Source organism: Molossus molossus, unplaced genomic scaffold (genome assembly GCF_014108415.1).
Source record: "Molossus molossus isolate mMolMol1 unplaced genomic scaffold, mMolMol1.p scaffold_m16_p_11, whole genome shotgun sequence".
In the NCBI taxonomy this organism is placed as follows: domain Eukaryota; kingdom Metazoa; phylum Chordata; class Mammalia; order Chiroptera; family Molossidae; genus Molossus; species Molossus molossus.
Window position 1 is genome coordinate 51,210,058 of NW_023425346.1, and position 24,172 is coordinate 51,234,229.

Here is a 24,172-nt window from a genome sequence, read left to right on the forward strand (position 1 = left end):
GGCTTGATTCCCAGTGCAGGGTATGCAGAAGGCAGCTAATCAATCATTGTTGCATTCTCATATCAATGTTTCTCTTCTCTACCTTTCCCTTCCTCTCTCTCTAAAAATCAAAAGATTTTTAAAAGATGTGATAGCCCAAACTCAATAGTTCTCAACATCTGATATGCAGATTAACTTGGAATTTGTGAAAAATCAAAATGCCTGAATGAGCTCTTGTGTATCAGAATTTCCATAAGTAAGGCTTAGGCTCTGAATTCTGTTAAACTTCCCAGTTGACACTTAAGCATATCTAAATTTAAGTACCCCAGACCTACTTATCTATAAACCTGGAAAATACAAGCTGTAGAATAATTATACTTTCTTGGTACACTTAAAAATTGAAACATTAGAAAAGTACATTTCAAAAGTAATAATGCACAGCACTAAAAATGTACATATGTCTATAGGTGAGCACCACACAAAAAATATTAGTGCTGCCCTGGCCGGCTTGGCTCAGCGGTTAAGAGTGTTGGCCCGCAGACCAGAGAGACCCAGGGTTCAGTTCCCAATAAGGGAACCTCCTCGGTTGAGGTTTGTCCCCGGCCCTGGTTGGGGTCGTGTGGGTGGCAACCAGCCGATGTGTCTCTCTCACATTGATGTTTCTCTCTCTTTCTCTCTCTCCCACTCTATCTGAAGATAAAAATGTGAAAATATCCTCGGATAAGGATTAAAAAAAAAAAGAAGAAAATATCAATGCAATAAACTCTTGGATTAGGAAGAACTCTTATCATTGTTTTCACTCTAAAGCAATTTTTTTTTAAATCTTAGCCAAATCTCTCTACAACTAGTTATAGTAACTAAAAGGCTTTCCAATATACTAACAAACCAAAAGTCTATTGCAAAAGGTGCACTCATTCTTCAATGCTCCACATGAAAAACACCATTAATAATCAATAAATACATTACCATTTTGGTAATATTTACTTAAAACAAATAACTAGTTTATTTGTACCAGATACCTGCAAAGAATAATGAAGAATTTGACAAGCAAAACTGATAAGGCTTGCTGTTGTTCCTCTAACCCATCTGCCATTTTCTGAACACAGTGTAGTAGCTGGATCCTCAGAACCTGTAGAATATTGTCAGGAAGCAGAGATATTCCTGGAGGCACATCATCTACCCTACAATATAAAGGAAACAAAATAAGGTGTTTAAAAACAGGAAGAAAATGTTTCCCACTACAGAGGAATTGCATTTTCAGCTCAAATCCTAAAGCTCTTTTATTCCAGATACTTTGTGCCTTCTTCTCTGTAAGGCACCACCAGATGATTAGTAACACTTTAGAAGATTATTAGAGGAGTGGTTAATCTTACTTCAGAGGAGACTTACTGAAAAGAGAGAGAGAGGCTTTTTATATTTTCGATTGTACAATTTTTAAAGAAAATACTTAGAATATAAATTAGTTCACTTACTATTTACAATATATTTGTGTATATGTGTATACCATTTCTAAAGGAAATAATAACTAGCAAACAAAAATAAAGTATCTATTACTAGTGTAATATTTTTCAACTGCTTTACTAAATAAATAATATTCGTCTATCTATAGGTTGCCCAAGCCATGTGCTCAGATGAGGGAGAGAAGACAACCAGCAAAAGGAAAGCAGAAAGAGAAAGAGGTAAATGTAGAACCCCAAGCATGAACATAATAGAAGATTTTTCTAAGTAATATTTCAATATTTTTGACAACTGGTTTCTGTGTAAAAAGGACTTTACGATTCTTTTTTTTGTTGTTGTTGGTACGTGCCCCTAGCGGGAACCGAACCGGGACTCTCTGGTCCATAGGCCGATGCTCCAACCGCTGAGCCAAACCAGCCAGGGCTAAGGACTTTACGATTCTTTAAGGGCAAAAACCAACATCAGATGTGGTGTGTCTCTCATAATAAAAATTCCCTAGATTCAAAATCAGAAGACCTACACACTAAGTTCCCTCTGTAACATGAAATACTAAATTTAATCTCAAACATTCCCTAATCTATAAAATTGTACTATCATCTGCATTATTTCACAGGGCTCTGAAACCAGAAAATCAATGTGTATTTTCAGCTTTGAATTATGTAAGAATTGTAAAAATGTAATACATTTTAAAAATACTATCACTAAAGCCTAAGAGTCTTTTCATAAGTCACTGTATACTACTAATTTCCCTGTCTCTATTAAGAAAAATGCCCAAGCCCTGGCCAGTTTGGCTCAGTAGTTCAAGTGTCAGCCCATGAAGAGAAGGGCCAAGGATTTGATTCCCACCCAGTCAAGGGCACATACCTGGGTTACAGGTTCATCCTGACCCAGTCAGGGTCCTGTGGGAGGCAACCAATCAACGTTTCTCTCTCACATCTTTCTTTCTTCCTCCCTCCCTCCCTCCCTCCCTCCCTCCCTCCCTCCTCCCTTCCCTTCCCTTCCCTTCCCTTCCCTTCCCTTCCCTTCCCTTCCCTTCCCTTCCCTTTTCTTCCTTTCTTTCTCCTTCTCTCTCTCTCCCCTCTCCCTCCCTCTATCCCACTCTATCTTAAAAAAAAAAAAAAAATCAATGGAAAAATATCCTCAGGTGAGAATTAACAAAAAAAAGAAAAATGCCCAAATCACGAAGGAACACCCTAAAGAACTGCTATTAAATAGCAATTATAATGCCCAGCTGGCATGGCTCAGTGGATTGAGCATTGTCCCAGGGACTGAGAGGTCCCGCCCAGTTCAATTCCAAGTATGGGCACATGCCTGGGGTAGGGGACTCAATCACAGGTAGGGGGCATGCAGGAGGGGGCCAATCGATGTGTCTCTCTGACATTGATGTTTCTCTCTCCTTTCCTCCCTCTCTCTAAAAAAATCAACAGAAACATATTTTTAAATAAATAAATAATAAAAATTATACTTTATAACTCTCTCTTCTGATAATGTTTAGTATGAAGTATTACTACTATTTTACAATAAGTAAAAGGCCATTTCATTCACTGTGGACAGAAAAATCTAGCACATTACTAGTAGTCATATAAAAATATGTATGATTGCCCTGGCCGGTTTGGCTCAGCGGTTAGAGCGTCGGCCTGCGGTCCTGCTAAGGGCGCATACCTCGGTTGCAGTTTGTCCCCGGCCCTGGTCGGTTGTGTGGATGGCAGCCACTCAATGTGTTCCTTTCACATCGATGTTTCTCTCTCTCTCTGTTCTTCTCTCTCCCTCCCACTCTACCTGAACAAAAAATGGAAGAATGTCCTCGGGTGAGGATAAAAAAAAAAAAAAAGATATGTATGATTAATATTATTAGCCTCTTTCTGAACCACACTACAATGTAAAATGTGTTTTATAAATAAACACCTGACTTTAATTACACAGAAAATAAATCACATGGCACATTGCCAAGACTGCCAAATTCTATAACCATGTTACAAAAATAAGGTTTCCTGTTAGTCTGGGCATAGCTTCACTTGTAGCTGTGGATTCTTCCTTCTCTCTTATCCATAGATGGTACCAGAGAAACTCTTTTTTATATATACTTTTTTTCTTGTTGAAAGCTTAAAAAGAGGTGATTAAAAAAACTAGATTAACTTCAAAATATTAAGCAAAGATTTAAATGTAACTGATTTTCAAGATTAAGGTCAACTATTCCTCCTCACTTTTCCAAAAACGTAAGTCAACAAGAAAGAAAATGTCACATTTCCTAATATTCAATCCTAGTTACTTAAAGGAGTAGTCCTTTTGTCCTTAGTTGTCCCATTTCCTTTTTTTTTTTTCATTTGATTATTCAATTTATTTATTTAATCCTCACCTGAGGACATTTTTCCATATTTTGTTCAGATAGAGTGGGAGGGAGGGGGGAAGAGAGAGAGAGAGACATCTACGTGAAAGGGACACATCGAGTGGTTGCCACCCACAGGACCCAACCAGGGTCGGGGACAAACTGCAACTGAGGTGCGTGCCCTTAGCGGGAACCAAACCAGGGTCTCTCTGGACCGCAGGCCAACGTTCTAACCGCTGAGCCAAACCGGCCAGGGCTGTTCCATTCTCTATTTGCACATGTTTTTTATTTTCATAGACAGAAAAAACATTAGCTTCTAAAAGAGAAATCCATGGTTTTTGTTTTTGTTTTATTAACACTGATTATAAAATTGAGGCTTAGTTAAAACATGATGTATAAACAAAGTTGAAATTTTTAGCCATGTTCCTAATATGATGAAGAGTTAAGAATTTAGAAGCATTTTCCAACCTCTAGGACTTTACTGTCCAAAATTCTAGGCCACTTTTTGTTGAAATTTTCCAAATCTGTTCCACTCCTCTGTTTGGCTACTGAGTGTCTATTCAAAACAGCTGCTAACTATCTATCACAGGAAGAAGTCCAGCTTAAATTTCAAGGCTTTAAATTCTGGCAAAAGCAATCCCTGCCTTGTGTTATGAATTCTCTAACTTGTAAATTCTATAGAGTCAGTTTACATTCAGTGATTATCTGTGAGTTTCTTATCTTTAAGGTTGACTAGACTAATTTCATACATCTGGTACATAGCATTCACTTGAAAAATTGAAAGTTTTCTACTAATAAAATCTAAATTCATCATTTAGTTTTCTGACAAAGATATGAAATACAACCTTAAATAAGCCAACACAATCACAAGTAAAGCAATGTTTTTGGCATTCTTCCACTTTAATGTAAAATTATATATTTACATAATGTTTTTAGAAATGATGTCTCAAGAAAAGAGACATTTATAATGTAAGGATAGTAAATACCCCTTAGAAAATCCCAAGCATTCAAAGGCCCAAGTCTTAACTCCATAAAATCCTTAGATTCAAGTTCTGAAGTGAGTTGTAAATTATTTAAAAAGCACTTCTAAGCACAAACTACAAGAATATTCTTTTCATGAATAGAAATCAATAATATATAATCTTATTTTAAGTTAAAGATTTAACATTTTTCAACCTTTATAGACCTGTTACAAATAATCTAATGAGAAAGAAGTTTGAAACTGTATGTATAAATATTAAAGCACTACTGTTTTTGAAGCATAATTACATCCTTTTTTAAGTTCATTTTGTTGGTATCCAAAGCTCTACTGATTTATTTCTCTGAATTATTACAATCACCTCTTAAATGGGCTTGTTGCCTTCAGTCTCAACCCCTTCCAATACAACCTCCAAATTCCATCAAAGTGACTTTACAAACACTTAACATAATGCTTTTATGCAGAAAATTCTTTAGTAGAGACTTGTATCTTCCATAACAAAAAAAATCAAAGTCCATTAACAATGTATGTCTGACACTTCAAGATCTGGTTCCCATTCGATTCTCCATATTCAACTCGTCTGTACCTACCCTCTATACTGCCTACCTCCATCCCCAAATTGCAAATGCTTTCCTCCTTGAAAATGTTTAATTCTCCAGATATTCTTTCTCATCATCAAACACCATCCATGTCACACAGACAACAGTGCGGAAAAATGTAGGAGGGGGGCGGGAGCGAGGAGGAGGGGGTCAATAGGGGAAAAAGGAGGAACATCTGTAATACATTCAACAATAAAGTTTAAAAAAAAAACACCACCATCCATTTCTTCCCTCCCCTCTCAACACATCTCTATAAATGGAGTTCCTTTTGTAGTTAAAGTGTCTCATTTCTCCAGCTTCATAACCCAGTCAACCTAAACTCTATTACCTGACTTATAACTAGGGTTCTTCAAGATGGCTTGAGATACAACTTTATCTGAGAAGTGGGCCTGGGAACTAAGAGAGTGGGAAATGGTGGTAGGAAGAGCAATGGGGAAAAAGATGTGTCCTTTCACTTGTACGTTTCCATAAGTTTTTAATTTCCCCCCTATTTTATGATTTTCAAATTTAGCTTTTAAAATTATAAATACTTCACATTCTCCAAGATGTTTTTCTAAGGCCCTACTCTAAGGCCAGGAATAGAAAAGTAAGTTTCAACTCAAATGCCTATGGTATGATAAAGAAATCTTATGCAAATGAAGTGACCCATGGTAGGCCCTTAAATAGTTTTGAGAAAGGCTAGATTGGCCACATTTGAAAGACCCTTTTCCCCTCAACTTTCTGGGAGGGGAAAGAAACTGGGGACTAAGTTCAATCATACAGTCAATTAGGTGATAAGACCCAATTAAAGTCTGGACACCCAAAGCTCAAAGAGTTTCCTTATTTGAACACTCTGATGTTCAGAGAAAGGCAACATGCCCTGACTCCATAGGGAGAGAGGACTGAAGCCCTGTATCCAAGACCCTTTCAGGCCCTGTCTGTCCTACATATATCCTTTATGATAAAACCATAATCATAAGTATAGCACATTCAGTGAGCTCTGTGAGTCCTTCTAGGAAATTGTTGAACCTGAGAGAGCTGTGAGAATCCCCAAATTTATAGCTGGTTGGTAAGTGTGTGTGGCTCCTAAGACTTCGTCCTTAAGTTGTGGGATTTGGCACTAACTTGGGGTAGTTTCAGAACTGAAGTGAACTGCAGGACACCCAGTTGCCAGAGAATGACCAAAGAAGAAAAGAGCCCTCTAGAAGCCAAGTCTAATATCAGCAAAAAAGACTACAGTGATCAATTAGCAATGTCTAAAATGAGAGCAAGGTTATAACAGGAGTATCAAGTGTGTCACATAACTGTCATCCTTGTATATGTCATAAATGAAGTCTTTGCCAAATATTAACAAACTCACCCAAGGGTAAGAAATTAAGTATTTGTACATACCTGGTGGGCAGTTTTTCAAAGTCAACATCTAAGAATTGTTCATAGCTAGATACAAAATTGTCCAACCATAGCTTCAGGTAATCTGGATCTTTCTGAAAGTAGAAAACCATTATAGTATTAAGTGTATCTGTCAGAAAAGAAAAAGAAGTTTTTACTCCCATTAAGCAGATATAAATTGATAAATCTGAATAAGAAATAAAGTAAAATCTCGAAGTGATATTCAGGAAGACATATGTTCTAAGTACAGTGAACACTCAAATGGCTTTTCAATGTCACTCACACAAAGAACTATAGTCCTAACAACAGCCTATAAGATTCTAAACAATTTTCCCTCCCTTATCTCTGTGACCTTACCCATTATTACCCTGACCTACAATGACTGGCTGGCTGGCTGGCACTGGAAAACACCAGACATGCACCAACCTAAGGCCTTTGTAATGGCCGTTTTTTCTACCCAGAACACTCTTCCCTCAAACAGCTGAATGGCTAATTCCTTCATCTTAAAGTCATTCTTTAAATGACATATTCTCAATGAAGCCTAATTTTTACACATTTTTCTTTTTTTTAAATATATTTTTATTGATTTTTTTGAGAGAGAGAGAGAGGAAGGGAGAGATAGAAACATCCAAGAAACGCTGATTGGCACGCCCCCTACCAGGGATCAGGCCTGCAACCAGGGCAGGTGCCCTGACTGAGAATCAAACCAGGGCCTCTCAGTCCATGGGACAACGTTCGATCCACTGAGCCACACCGGCTAGACTACCACCCTTTCTTTTTTTTCTTTACTGATTTTAGAAAGAGAGGAAGACGGGGAGAGAGGTATATACACTGATGAGAAAGAATATCGACTGGCCGCCTCCTGCATATCCCCACTGAGGATCAGGACCACAACCTGGGCATGTGCCCTGATCAGGAATCGAACCGGTGACCTCTTGGTGCATGGTGCTACACTCAACCAGTAAGTCACACCAGCCAGCCAATGTACCACAGCTTTTTTATCCACTCATCTACTGATGGATACTTGGGCTGTTTCCAGATCCTAGCTATTATAAATAGGGCTGCTAGGAACATAGGGGTGCATATATTCTTTCTGATTGGTGTTTCAGGCTTCTTAGGATATATTCCTAAAAGTGAAATCACGGATGAAGTGGCAGTTCAATTTTTAATTTTTTGAAGAAACTCCATATTGTTTTCCATAATTTGCATCTCTCTAATTATTAGTGATGTTGAACATTTTTTCATTTGTCTGTTGGCCATCAGTATGTCCTCTTTGGAAAAGTGTTTATGAAGGTCCTCTGCCCATTTTTTAAATTGGATCCTCTATCTTCCTTTTGTTGAGTTGTATGAGTACTTCATATATTTTGGAAATTAACCCCTTATCCGATATATCATTGACAATTATGGTATCCCATACAGTGAGTTCCCCTTTCATTCTGATGCTTTCTTTTGCTGTGCAAAAGCTTTTTTGTTTGATGTAGTCCTGTTTATTAATTTTTTCCTTTATTTCTCTTGCCCTAGGTGGTGTATCAGTGAAAATTCCGCTCCATGTGAGGTCTAAGATTTTGTTGCCTACATTTTCTGGGACTTTTATGGTTTCACAACTTAACAATAATTAAGTCTTTTATCCATTTTGAGTTTATTCTTGTGTATGGTGTAAGTTGGTGGTCTGGTTTCATACTTTTGCATGTACCTGTCCAATTTTCCCTACACCATTTATTGAAGAGACTATCTTTACTCCATTGTATGCTCTTGCCACCTTTGTCAAATATTAATTGAGCATAATTAGACAAAGATTTCTTAGCTAAAACACAAAAATCACAAACCAAAGAAAAGAAAAAATTATCAGTGGTTTTGATCAAAATTTTAAAACTTCTAACCATAAAAAGACATCATTAAGAAAATAATGCCCTGGCCAGTTTGGCTCAGCAGTTAGAGCATCGGCCTGCAGTCCAGAGAGACCAGGTTCGGTTCCTGTTAAGGGCACATACCTCGGTTGCAGTTTGTCCCTGGCCCCGGTTGGGTCATGCGGGAGGCAGCCACTTGATGTGTCCCTTTCACGTCGATGTTTCTCTCTCTTCCTCTCTCTCCCTCCCACTCTATCTGAACAAAAAATGGAAAAATATTCTCGGGTGAGGCTAAAAAAATAAAATAAAAAGGCCATATACCAGCTGAAAATATTTTCACTCCATATATTGGACAAAGGACTTATACCAAGAATATACAAACCAATACCTCAATTTAAAAATGGGCAAAAGGGCCTGGCCACTCTGGTTCAGTGGACTGAGCGTCATCCCGTTGACTGAGAGGTCCTGGTTCGATTCCAGTCAGTATACATACCTGGGTTGCAGGCTCGATCCCCAGTAGGGGGCTTGCAAGAGGTAGCCTTTTGATGTTTCTCTCTCATGATCAATTTTTCTCTCTCCCCCTCCCTCTCTCTAAAAACTCAATACCGAAGGGTCTCAGGTTTGATTCTCTGGCAAGGGCACGTACCTGGGTTGTAGGTTCAATCCCAGGCCCTGGTCTTGGTCGTGTGGGAGGCAACCAATCAATGCATCTCGTTTACATTAAGATCTTTCACATCTCTCTTTCTCTCCCCAGCCCCCTTCCAGTCTATCTAAAAATAAAAAATAAGTGGAAAAATATCCTCAGGTGAGGATTAACAAAAAATTAAAATAAAAATGGACAAACAACACTTTACAAAAAAGGATACACAAATGGCTAAATAGCACATGAAAGCATGCTCAACATCATTAGTTATTGAGGAAAATTAAAATTAAAATCAAATGAAACTCCATTACACAACCACTAGAATAGCTAAAATGAAAGAGACTAATCAATATAAGTGAAAATGTAGAGCTACTGTAACTCACATTTCTGATGGGATATATAATCACTTAGAAAACAATTTGGCTTTTCGTTTAAAGTTAAACATACATTTACCACATGGCCTATCCATTTCTCCTGAGAGAACTGAAAACATATCCACAAAAAGCCTGTACAAAAATGGTCATAGAATGTTACAGCTGAAACCGTAAAAATCCTAGAGAAAACATAGGCAGTAAAATCTCAGACGTTTCTCATAGTAATCCTTTTTTCTGATATATCGCCTTAGGCAAGGAAAACAAAAGAAAAAATAAACAAATGGGACTACATCAAACAAAAAATTCTTACACAGCAAAGGAAACCATCAACAAAATGAAAAGACAGCTGAAGGTCTCAGGTTCAATTCCCAGTCAGGACACACACCTAGGTTACAGGTTTGGTTCTCAGTCATGGTACGTTCAAGAGGCAATCAATCAATGTTTCTCATTCACACTGATGTTTTTCTGTCTCTCCCTTTCTCTCTCTAAAAATCAATGAACATGTCCTCAGGTAAGGATTAAAAAAAATTTTTAAAGAAAAGAATGGGAGAAGTTATTCACCAATGATATATCTGATAAGGGGTTAACATCCAAATTTTATAAAGAACTTCTACCACCCAATACACAAAAAAACAAACAATCCAATAAAAAAACTGGGCAAAGGACCTGAACGAATACTTCTCCAAACAGGACATACAGATGGCCAATAGACATATGAAAAGATGTTCCACGTCACTAATCACCAGACAAATGCAAATTAAAACCACAATGAGATATCACTTCATGCCTGTCAGAATGGCTGGCTATCATCAATAAATCAATAAACAAGTGTTGGCGAGGATATGGAGAAAGGGAAACCCTCACACACTATTGATGGGAATGCAGATTGGTGCGGCCATTGTAGAAAACAGTATGGAGTTACCTCAAAAAATTAAAAATGGAACTGCCTTATGACCCAGTGATTCCACTTCTAGGAATATACCTGAAGAAACACAAAACACTGATTCAAAAGAATAGATGCACTCCTATGTTGGTTGCAGTGTTATTTACAATAGCCAAGATTTGTAAGCAGCCCAGGTGTTACCCATCAGTAGATGAGTGGACAGACTGAAAACCTCAGAGGGAAGGGGGTGGAGGGTGGAAAGAAGTAAAACAAAGAACTTGCATGCATAACCAATGCACACAGACAACAAACAGTACAGTGAAGGCAGAGTGGGGCAGGAGTGGGGAGGAGGGTGTCAATGGGGAAAGAAGGAGGGACATCTGCAATACTTTCAACAATAAAGATAAATTAAACAATAAAAGAAGCTGTGGTACATTTACACAATGAACTACTACTAAACCATAAAAAGGAAAGAAATCTTACCCTTTGCAACAGAATGGATGGACCTGGAGAGCATTATGCTAAGTGAAATAAGCCAGTCAAAGAAAGACAAATGCCATATGATTTCACTCCTATATGGAATCTAATAAACCAACAAAATTGACTCACAAAGAACAGACTGACAGCTGTCAGAAAAGGAGGGGGTTTGAGGGACTGGGTGAAATAGAAAAGGGGGCTACAGGGAAAAAAAACTTCATAGACACAGACAATAGTATTGGTGATTACCAGACAAAAAGGGGGTTCAGGGGAAGTAGAAGATGGTATGGGGGAATAAATGGTGAGGGAAAGAGACTTGACTTGGGATGTTGAACACACAATACAATATACAGATGATGTATTACAGAATTGTACACCTGAAACCTATACAATTTTATTAACCAATGTTACCTCAATAAATTCAATAAGAAAAAAAATAAAATATGCATAGTGTTCTAAGGAAAAATACTCATATAATTATTTTTATTATTATTATTTTTTTTTATCCTCACCCGAGGACACTTTTTCATTCTTTGTTCAGATAGAGCAGGAGGGAAAGAGAGAGAGAGAAACATCGATGTGAAAGGGACACATCGAGTGGCTGCCACCCGCACGACCAACCAGGGCCGGGGACAAACTGCAACCGAGGTACATACCCTTAGCGGGAACCGAACCCGGGTCTCTCCGGACCGCAGGCCGACGCTCTAACCGCTGAGCCAAACCGGCCAGGGCCATATAATTATTTTTAATAGCCAAAAGCTGTAAACAAACCAAAATTCTATCAACAGGTTAACTGATAAAAAAAAATTGTGTTTATTCACACAGTGGAATGCTATTCCCTAATAATGAATGAACTACTGATTCAACGACAAACAGAAATTTCAAAAACATGTTCAGCAAAAGATGACAGGCATTAAAGCATATATACACTGTATAATTTCATTTATACAAAGTTCTAGAGCAGGGTGACAGAAGTTAGATCATTGTCTTTCAGAAGGCTGACTGCAAACGGGTACAAAGGGAACTTTCCTAGGTAATAGAAATTTTCTATCTTTTTTATTATGATAGTAATTACATTCATGTGTGTTTGTATCAAAACTCATCAAATCTGACATAATCTGTACATTTGTGTTCTGTAAGTTACATCTCAAAGCTGATTTGAAAAAATGAGTCATCGGAAATATCTTTTAAAAGTATAATTGCATCATTAAAAATGATGTTCAAATTTGTTTCCTTCACATCCTTAACATTTTTTAAATTTTTATTATTTATTTATTTATTTTTAATTCTGACCCAAGGATATTTTTCTATTTATCTTCAGATAGGGAGGAATGGACAGAGAGTGAAAAAAAAAAAAAAGAGAGAGAAACATCGATGTGAGAGGGAAATATCAATTGGCTGCCTCCTGCAGGACCCCAACCAGGGCCAGGGACAAACCACAACCAAGGTACATGCCCTTGACTGGAATTGAGCCTGCGACTCATTAGTTCACAGGCCAATGCTCTAACCACTGAACAAAAATGGTCAGGGCTCCGTAAGATTTCTGCAGTCAATTTAAACATGATACTCAGGAGTCTGTTACTTCACCATTAGTTATTTCCCTAAAATAAAAGCATTACGCTACAAAATCAGAATTCCTAAAAGAATGTTCTCAAAATATGTAGACTGCTGACCTTTTATGTGTTTGTTCTTCTATTAATATACTGTTCCAAAATCAGATTGTTAAGTGTCACTATCTACATCATCACTGAAAAATAAGATGGAAATATTTCAGGGAAAAAAAAATATTGCATGAGTAATTTTCTCAAGGATTTCATTACTTACTTTTTTCATTTCCAACTAGCATGTCATTCTATTCATTCATTTTATCAATTCAGGATAGGGCTCCAGAAACAGAAGTAGTTGGAGTTTTCCTTATCCTTTTTACTTTTTAATAAAGCAGAGAATTCTCTCTGGGTAAAAGTTAGAAACAAAACAGTCTCATAATGCCATAAAGAATTAATGCATTTTTCCTCATAATTTATTTAGGAACTCTACAGTATCTGGTTCAAAGTCTAAGTAAAGGTCAGAGCTACCAAGTGTTTGGCAAATACAGAGTTCTCCTAGGAAGTGGAGCAACTATAAGAAAAGAAATAATACTTAAATTTATAAATGTTTAATTTAGCAAGAAATAAAGCAGTTAGCTTTTTGAGCATCTGCCATATGCTGAGCTAATACTACAGCAAACATTAGTGTGTGTGTGTGTGTGTGTGTGTATTCCAATTTATTTCTTACAACTATCCTGAGGTTTCATTTCTCCAATTTTAAAGGTCAGAAAAGGGAAGTTCTAAGGAAATGTAACTTGTCCATGGTTACACAGTCAATAATCAAGAGTTCTGGGTTTAACATGCAAGGATACATGAATCCAATTGTGTGCTTCCCACTATTTTAAACCATGAGCAGAAATAAATTGGAGTTTGGTGGGCAAAAAAGAGGATAAGAGTTTAGTCAGAATCAATAAATTCAAGGTCTTAAACAAATTAACTCATAAATCAGTCACATTCCATACAGACTGAGTAAAGCCTTTGAGAATCTATACTGCCAAAGGCCATAAAAAGAAAGATCTCCACACATCCAGAAACAACATTAATTAAATCTTAAGCTTAGTCACTTTTATGGATAAGAGAGTTTGGTATATTGAAATACCACAGGATGATCTATCTCCACATTTGTACAATATTTATTAACACAGCACACAAATGTATTAAGAACTACAGGAGGACTGAGGCCAAATTATGTGGACCCTAATCCCCGCTCTCTCACTTTCTTAAACAAGTCACCCTATGATTGCGCATCAGTTTCTTCCTTTATCAGTGCTTCTCAACCTTCCTAATGCTGTGACCCTTTAATACAGTTTCTCATGTTGTGGTGACCCCAACCATAAAATTATTTTCGTTGCTACTTCATAACTGTAATTTTGCTACTGTTATGTCTTAGGTGACCCCTGTGAAAGGGTCGTTCAACCCCCAAAGAGGTCGTGACCCACAGGTTGAGAACCACTGCTTTATATGAAGATAATGATAGTACCTTTCTTTATAGGGACATTGTAAAAATTAAGTAACCTAATATGTGTCAAAGGCTTAGAACACAATACCTAACACATAATACATGCTCAATAAGTATTAATATTTTCATAACCTACTGTGTGCCACAATCAGGAAGCTCCCACAAAACAGAAATGTTTCATGCTACAAATAAACATATTTAAATATTTCATGATCCTGCTTTCTACATGACTTTATATTCTTTTTCTTTCAAATCTTTTTACATTTACTATTTATGTCACTCTGATGTTTTTCATCTGTAAAATGAAGGTAGTATTTCCTACCTCAATAGGGCTGTTGAGAGCACTAATAATAAATGTAAGATTTAACATTTAGCAAATACTGAAAACATGTTGGTTACGATTATTAGATATAGGCTCTGCTATCAAATTGGTCATTGTTCAAAGTACTAAATAAGCAATTATAAAACTATTACAAAATCGCCCTGGCCGGCTTGGTCCAGCGGTTAGAGCGTCGGCCTGCGGTCCTGAGAGACCCGGGTTCGGTTCCCGCTAAGGGCACGTATCTCGGTTGCAGTTTGTCCCCGGCCCTGGTCGGTTGTGCAGGTGGCAGCCACTCGATGTGTCCCTTTCACGTCGATGTTTCCCTCTCTCTCTCTGTTCCTCTCTCTCCCTCCCACTCTACCTGAACAAAAAATGGAAAAATGTCCTCGGGTGAGGATTAAAAAAAAAAAAAAAAAAAAAACTATTACAAAATCGACAAATATTCATCCAATCATCTGCCATTGTTTAAAATAAATACACTCTTGCTTTGGCTGGTGTGGCTCAATGATTAGAGCATCAGCCTTTGGACCAGAGGGTCTCACATTTGATTCCTAGTCAAGGGCAGGTACCTGAGTTGCAGGTTCCACCCCCGGCCTTGGTTCAGGAGGCAACCAACAGATGTCTCTGTCTCCCATTAATGTTTCTCTCCCTCCTTCCCTCCCTTCCACTCTATCTAAAAATCAATGGAAAAATATCCTCGGGTGAGGATTAAAATAAATACACTTTCATTTGAACTGCTATGTAGCTTCCTACCGATCTCTGTAGCTCCAATTTTTCCCACCTATACTAATGAAATTTGTTAAATTAAAATCTAAAAATCTCTTCTCTCCTGTTCAAATACTTCCAATGGTTCCCCATTACCATAAAATGAAATCTAAACACTGAGAGATGTGCAGTCCAACACAGTGGTCACTAGCCAAATGTGATTATTTAAATTTAAAGCACAGGAGGCTTTTATCCTCTCATAACATCCATTCCCCTGCAGGGAGGCTTTAGCAGGTAACAGAATAAAGGAATCCACACAATTTCACCTAGTTCTTATCCATAGAGTTACAGAATAGGGAAAATACCATACCTGCTCTTCGCAGTAATATTTGGGTTGTAATATTTCTTCAAGTATTAGAACTATAAACTTTTAGATACATATACATATTCAACCATATTTTGGGAGGCTCCCAACTTACATATGAGTCGGATTTTTTAAAAGTTAATTTAAGCCCTGGCCGGTTTGGCTCAGCGGTTAGAACGTCGGCCTGCAGTTCAGAGAGACCCGGGTTCGGTTCCTGCTAAGGGCACGTACCTCGGTTGCAGTTTGTCCCCGGCCCTGGTTGGTCGTGCGGGTGGCAGCCACTCGATGTGTCCCTTCACATCGATGTTTCTCTCTCTCTCTCTTCCTCTCTCTCCCTCCCTCTCTATCTGAACAAAAAATGGAAAATGTCCTCAGGTGAGGATAAAAAAAAAAAAAAAAAGTTAATTTAAGTCAGTTATTCAGGGTGGGGCAAAAATAGGTTTACAATTGTTCATATGGAAAACAATACAATAATTAATAAATACACAATAAACTGTTTTGCATACTTACAACTGCAAATCTACTTTTGCCCAATCTTGTATTCATAATGTATTTTGTAACATCCTACCAAAAGAAGATAAATTCCCCCCAAAGAAAACCATTATTACTGGTAATTAGCCTTTAAGGCCAGTCATCAACTTGTTCTGACAGAACCTAGATACTTCAAAAAAACATTTAATAAGTACATGCTAACCATGTATCAACCAAGGACAGTGCTAGACTCTATGGATATGAAAACAAATAAAACAATCTTATGTCAATTATACCTTAATTTAAAAAAACAAAAAACAGTGTCTTATCCTCAAAATGCTTTTTTTCCCCCATGGAAAAGAGGCATGAGATTGTAAATTGGGGTAGTTACTACGGAAAACAGTATGGAGAGTCCTCAAAAATTTTAAATAGAACTACCATATTAGTGAGTGATTCTACTTCTCAGCAATTATCTGAAGAAATCCAAAACACTAATTTGAAAAGATATATTCACCCTTATGTTCACTTCAGCATTACTTACAAGAGCCAAGATACAAAAGCAACCTAAGAGTCCATCAATAGATAAATAAAGATGTGGTACGCAGTGGAATATCAGCCATAAAAAAGAATGAAATCTTGCCACTGGTGACAACATGGGTGGACCTAGAGGGTATTATACTAACTGAAGTACGGACGTCTCTCGCCACTTCGCGCTTCGACTTTCGCGGCTTCACTCTATCATGTTTTTTTCAAATATAGTAGAGTATTTGAAAAACCGCAACAGAGTGAAGCCATGCAAGTTGAAGCACGGAGTGGCGAGGGGCAACTGTATAAATAAAGAATCCTACTTCTTGGAAATTCATTTATCATGGTAGAGTCTGGAACGGATTAACTGTGATAACTATGTGGAATCTGTAACAAACAAAATAAAGAAATAAACAAAACAGAAACAAAGTTATAGATACAGAACAAATTGACAGTTGCTAGATGGGAGGGGTGGTGGATGAAAAAGTGAAAGGGATTAAGAAGTATAAACTGCCAGTTATTAAAATCATCCCCGGGAGGTAAAGTACAGCATAGGGAATACAGTCAACAACATTTAATTACTACGTATGGTGTCAAATGGGTACTAGACTTATCAGGGTGATCATTTTGCAAGGTATATAAACATCTAATCACTATGTTGGACACCTGAAATTAATATAATATTGTATGTCAACTGCAATTAAACAATAAGTTTTTTAAAAAGTATAAACAAGTAAATATAAAACAGCATGAGAAGTAAAACAGTGTGACAAGTTTTGAAATAATACAAAGAATTACTGACTCTGTCAAGGTTGGAGGCAACTGAGTAGCAGAAGCACTCAACAGTTTTCATAGATCTTAAGCAGATATTCTCAAGGAGGGAGGAGAGAAGGGGGGGATTCCAGGCAGACAGATAATAGCAAGATATGTTCAAAGATGTACAATATTTGGTATTGGTCCAATGTGGAAAGGGCAGGAAGCAGTAGAACAGGTACATAGGATTATAAGGTTGGAGAAGTCAGCATTTCCTAAGCAAGTACTTAGGAACACTGTTCACTTGGATGAAAATACATTGTTTGAAAACTTTTATAATATAAAAGATGGCTGTGCTTAATCAAGTTTGAGTTGAGATACACTTATTAAGCAAAGTTAAATAAGATTTTTAATAATATATTATCTTTGAGATGAAATATGCCTTGTAAATGACACTAGAAGGGGTGAATATATATGAGCTTTACAAAATAAATATAACCACAAACCTTATCTTCCTGATTAAATTTCACTAGTTTTATCAAATAACCAACTTATTTGGTTGATCTCTTCCATATGTATATTATTTCACTGATTTTCACTCTTTCTAAAAGCATTTTACTAAACAAAATTTCAAACATACATAAAAGTATTGAGAATGGTATAATGACTCAGCTCCAACAATGATCAAATCATGCATTATCAATCTTCTTCCACATATATCTCCATCCTCAATTGAATTACTTTGAAGCAAATCCTAGTATCATATCATTTCATCCACAAATATTTCAATATATATCCCTGAAAGATATCTTTTTTAAATATGATAGTATTATCACATCTTAAAAAATTAGCAGTTCCTTTATATTCCTGATTCACTGTGTTCAAATTTTCCTGATTAACACATAAATACCTTTAACTATTTGATTAGGACCCAAATAAAATCCATAAATTACAATTGGTTGATATATCTTTTAAGTCTTTTTAAATCTATAGGTTTCTATTACATTTCTTTTTACCTTAAATTATCTGTTGAAGACACTAGGTCATTTGTGATACAGTATTTCTCACATTAAGAATTTTGCTGACTGCATATCCTTACATCATTTAACACGTTCCTCAGTCTTCTGTATTTCCTATGAAGTGTAGAGCTAAAGACTGGTTGGGTTTTTTTTGTTTGTTTGTTTTTTGCAAAAAATACTACATAGGTATTGTTATATATGTCTTTCAAAAGGTACATATCTGGTTTCTAGATCCAGTATTTTATTGACTAATTTCTCCCATAAACCTTATAATTTCCTTAGGATACCACTATGACTACTAGAATGATTTGCATTTGCAGAGAAAAGAGCTATTAATTTAGGCTCAATCTTACTTCCATATTCTTAGGATTGTATCTAAATATACAGACTGTTTATACCAGCCATTCCAATATGTTATATAATGATTTCTCAAAATTAAACATATTTCTTAATACATGTCAACCTTCTTATATATTTCCTGTAACAACTGAAAAATAAAACATAATAAATTTAAGAATTTTCACAGTAGAGGGGGGAAAACCCATAATTCCCTTTATATTTTCGTTGGGTTTATTTTGTTCTTATCTTCTTGAAATGAAAGATATAATATTAATAATCTATTTTTACATAACAAATTAAATAGATTAAATTTAGGGGCTTAAACAACATTATCTTACAAGTTTTTAGGGTCAGGAATTCAAAAGCAGCTTAGATGGGTGGTTCTGGCTCAGAATTTCTCATGAGCCTGTAATGAAGATGTCAGCTAAAGCTACAGTCATAGCAAACCTAACTGGGCTGGAGGAACTACTTTCAAATTTACTCACGTGGTGGTTGGCAAGGTTTCAGATCTTCACAACATGGGTTCCATAGTGCTGCTCGCAAAATAGCAGCTGCTTCCCCCAGAGCAAATGATCCAGGGGAAAAAGGAGTAACTGAGATTAAAATGACTTTTCTTACTTCAGAAATGACATACCATTCACTTTTGCCAAATTCTACTCATCGCAGACAGGCCCTGGTACAGTGCAGGACTATAAAAGGGTAATAGCAGGAGGTGGCGCTCTTGAAGACTGGCTACCACAAACGGCTACTTCATTAATTTTTAGACTTTTTTCTTTTCCAGCATACTTAAAGCCATTTTCATAAGTAAAGCTATAGTTGCCCCCCATCAAATTCTAAAATGCAGTATTTTTATCGTTCAATTCCAAAAAATGTCTAATTTTCCTTTTTTCACTTGGTCTTTAATCAAAGGCTTATTTAAAAGTGTATTTTGCCCAGGCCGGTGCATCTCAGTGGATTGAGCATCGTCCCATGCACTAAGAGATGACTGGTTTAAATTCCGGTATGGGACGTGCAGAAAGCAGCTGATCAATGTTTCTCTCTCCCTAAAATCAATAAAAACAAATTTTTTAAAATGTATTTCATGGTTTCCAAATATTTTAAAATATCTTTTTACTACCAATTTCTTCCTTAACTACATTCTCATCAGAAAACATATTCAATTATTTCAATCATTTAAAATTTATTGAAACTTGCTTTAAGGTCTGTTACATCATCATTTTTGTAAATGTCTGTGTGTGCTTAAAAAGAATGTATGTTGGGAATGGGGTCTACATAAATCCCTTATATTAAATTTGTCAATCTTTTTGCTTAAATATTCTGCATCTTTAGTGAGGTTTTTGTCTGTTCATTCTATCAATTCCTGAGAGATGTGCATTAAAAAAAAACTAAAACATGTTAATTTTTTTTTTTATCCTCACCTGATATTTTTCCATTTATCTTCAGAATAGGAAAGAGAAACATCAACGCAAAAGGGACACATCGACTGGTTGCCTCCCACACAACCCACAACCGAGGTACGTGCCCTTGGCCAGAATCGAACCCGAGACTCATTGGTCTGCGGGCTGACACTCTAACTGCTAAGACAAACTGGCCAGGGCAAAAAACATGTTAAATTTTTTATAAACCTACTACGATTACGTTTATTTCTCTGAAGTTCTGTCAATACTTGATTTGAGATTGTTATAAGGTGCACACAAATTTAAATTATATTTTCCTAGTGACTTTGACTATTTTTGTTTTGCTGAAAATGGTTTTTGCTTTTTTCTCTCTCTGAAAAAATTTCACTTTGCTGGTAATTACTGATTGGTAAGTATTTTCTTTAAAGATGTCAATCCATTACCTTTTCCCTTGCATCATTATTACTGCGAAGGTGGTTATTAATCTGTCATCCCTTTGAAGATACTTTTTTCCTCTGGCAGCTTTTAAGGCTTTTGTCTCTTTTTGGTTTCCCGAAGAAACACTACTGTTTTACTATGATGTGTCTCGGTATAGATTTTTATTTATTTTTGAGATTCACTGAACTTTCATCATCCTGGAAAGTTCTCACCTACACTCTCTTCAAATACTACATTTCATCTTTTTTCCTCTCCTGTAGAGTCCAATTAAATGTATGTCAAACCTTTTCAGACTATCCTACCTCTTAACCTTCCTTCCATATTTTCCATCTCTTTGACTTCCTGGGATATATTCTAAGAATTTTTGTGACCTCCCTTTCAATTATCATTCTCTTCAGCACTCTAAATTCCTATTAACCCTATCTATTGACTTTCAATTTTTTTTCTATTTCCATACATTTTATTTCTTTTAAGAACTGCTAGGTCAGTTTTATATCATTATTTCTCTGATTCTAAGATATATGTTTTTACATTTTGTCATATTAGAAATCAAAATGCAGCTTTCGATTGCTCTGAGAGGCAGCTGTTATGACATACTTGTCACTGCCTGTGCAAACTTGCTAATAACTGTCACTGATGTTATTTCGCTAGATTTACATGCAGAATTGGTACTACAACATGTTGAGTTTAATTGTGGTTCACAATGTCTTTAACGTTATAGTATGATTAGGCAATAGAATGAAGTTATTGTGTACACAGAAAGGCATGAAAACAGAGCAGCAGTGTATAATTTGATATTAATGAGGCAAATATTCATTACTGTAGAAATGATCACAATTTCTTGCAAAGCAAAAGCTAAGCGCTTTACAAACTTGAGAATGAGATACCCTCAAATAGATGAATCTCAAAATCATGCAAGAAGAATTATCTATCATATGCCAATCAACGCAAATGAAGACAAGAGAATCTGCCAAATCCCTTGGAAAAGGTGAAAGAAATGTCAAAGCAATCAGAGTGTGGTATGGTCATTTAATACGTCATGAATTAAGGTATTAAGCTGCAATATGAAAAAATATTTGGTATCTACCATAAAGGTTTTCTCTTCCAGAGGAACTTGCATTTGTACCAAGCACCAGCCTAGTCTGCATGACAGGGACTTTTTGGATCTTCCCTAGAAGGAAAGGTGATTTTGATTTGCAAATCCATAAAAGAATCAACTTGTGGTAAGGCAACTTAGTGAACTGAACTAAAGTGAATTCCTTAGGGGAAAAAAGCATATCACTATGTATGTATTAATTAAATATAACATTGGCACTTTTTAAAGGAAGATTAAAAGTTTAGCCTGGCCAGTGTGGCTCAGTGGATTGAGCATTGTCCCATGGTCTGAGAGGTCCTGGTTCGATTCCCCGTGAGGGCTTATGCCCAGGTTGCGGCCTCGATCCCCAGTAAGGGGCGTGCAGGAGGCCACTGACTGAGGTTTCTCTCTTATATCAATGTTTTTATCTCTCTCTAAAAAAAAAAAATCAGTAAAAACATGGAAAAAGTTTTAAATAATGTTCAGGTTTCATGTCAGGTTGAAGTTTATCAAACTTAGTATATTAATGATTTATAGTAGTAAATGTAATTAATTTACACAGACTTTTCAATCACATCATAAAGTACTTTATATTTTTTGAAATAAAATTTTTACTTTCTTCTGCTTATCTGTATTTTAAATTTTTTCTACAATTAACCAGTGTATCTTAAAGTGAAAAATAATTTAGAGCTCAGCATAAAAGTAAATCATTATTACTTTGCATTTATTTATTTTTTTAAATTTTATTTTTGTTACAGATGTTTCTCCTTTTTGACCTCATTGGCACCCTCCTCCCCATCCCCGGCTTCGTTGTCCATGTCCATTGGTTATGCATACATGCATATAAGTTCTGTGGTTTATCTCTTCCCACCTCCAGCACCCCCTCTTCTGAGGGTTGTCAGTCTGTACCCTACTTCCACATCTCTAGGTCTACCGTATTCCTCAGACTGTACTGTTCATTATATTCCGTATATAAGTGAGATCATGTGTAGACCATGAATCTAAATTACAAAGTCTATATATGTTTATACCTAAAATGAAGTTCACTCACTAGAAAATTAAAATTTTATATTTCGAACTTAGGTAAATTTTATATTTTGACAAAAATCCTAAGTCAAAATTATTCAATAAAAAATATAAATTGGGCCCTGGCCGGTTTGGCTCAGCGGTTGGAGCATCAGCCTGCGGTCCAGAGAGACCAGGGTTCGGTTCCTGCTAGGGGTGCGTACCTCGATTGCAGTTTGTCCCCAGCCCTGGTTGGGTTGCGTGGGTGGCAGCCATTCGATGTGTCCCTTTCACGTGGATGTTTCTCCCTCTCTCTCCCTCCTACTCTATCTGTCCAAAATAATGGAAAAATGTCCTCGGGTGAGGATAAAAAAAAAATATAAATATATATATATATATATATATATATAGAGAGAGAGAGAGAGAGAGAGAAAATTGATCCTAGCCAGTTTGGCTCAATGGTTAGAGCGTCAGCCCACGGACAAGGGGTCTCGAGTTTGATGGCGGTCAAGGGCATGTACCTGGGTTTCAGGTTTGATCCCTGACCTGTTTGAGGTTGTGTAGGAGGCAACCAATCAATGTGTCTCTCTCACATTGATGTTTCTTTCTCTTTCTCCCCCTCCCTTCCTTCCACTCTATCTAAAAATCAATTTCAAAAATCCGCAGGTGAGAATTTTAAAAAATATATATAAATATAAATTCATCTCACAATGACATTATAAATTAATCTTTCCTATAATTCAAATGTTTAATGTCAGGAAAGATTACATAGTAAAGCAAATGCATCAAACAAAACTACACTTTTTTACAGAGGCAAACTGTTCTGAAATGCTTGGATGACTTTTGTGTGAGACGCATGGATCAGTTAATGCTTTGATTCAACCTGAGAGTAGACAACTCTCCCAGTCTAAACCTGTCACAGACATAAATTAAAATAAAATGTTGGCCCTGGCTGGTTTTGCTCAGTGGTTAGAGCGTCCGCCTGCAGTCCAGAGAGACCCGAGTTCAGTTCCCGCTAAGGGCATGTACCTCGGTTGTAGTTTGTCCCCGGCCCTGATTGGTCGTGCGGGTGGCAGCCACTTGATGTGTCCCTTTCACATCAATGTTTCCCTCTCTCTCTTTTCCTCTCTCCCCCTCCCACTCTGTCTGTACAAAAAATGGAAAAATGTCCTCGGGTGAGGATAAAAAAATAAAAAATAAAATAATAAAATAAAATAAAATAAAATGTTGCCCTGGCTGGTTTTCTCATTGGTTAGAGCATCAGCTTGCAGACCAAAGGGTCTTAAGGTTTGATTCCAGTCAAGATCACGTACCTGACTTACAGGTTCATGTGGGAGGCCCCTTCAATGTGTTTCTCTCACAGATGTGTGTGTCTCTCTCTCCCCCCGCCCCTTTTCCACTCTATCTAAAAAAAAAAATCAATGGAAAAATATCCTTGAGTGAGGATTAACAAAAAAGAAAATGTTGATATTCCTTAGATATAGGTAGGAATAAGTTATTTTCAGTATTTAAAAGATAGCACTGGTTTATATAAAATATATTTAAGAACAGAACTCCCTGCCCTGGCCGGTTTGGCTCTGTGCTTAGAGCATTGGCCCGCAGACCAGAGAGACCCAGGTTAGGTTCTCACTAAGCCTTAGCGGCTAAGGGCACGTACCTTGGTTGCAGTTTGTCCCCAGCCCTGCTTGGGGTTGTGTGGGTGGCAATCAGTCAATGTGTCTCTCTCACATCGATGTTTCTCTCTCTCTTCCTCCTACTCTCCCTCCCGCTCTATCTGAAGA

General features: G+C 36.8%; 1 protein-coding gene across 1 annotated transcript in view; it reads right to left on the reverse strand.

Moving 5' to 3' along the window:
* The window catches only part of NBEAL1 (neurobeachin like 1), a 201,847-nt gene that overhangs the window by 166,841 nt on the left and 10,834 nt on the right, over positions 1 to 24,172 (reverse strand). Inside the window, exons 2-3 of the mRNA XM_036253508.1 lie at positions 6,713 to 6,804; positions 999 to 1,160 (exon numbers count right to left, since the gene is read on the reverse strand). Of these exons, the coding sequence (XP_036109401.1) occupies positions 999 to 1,160; positions 6,713 to 6,804 (254 nt within the window). The remainder of the gene's footprint in view (positions 1 to 998; positions 1,161 to 6,712; positions 6,805 to 24,172) is intronic.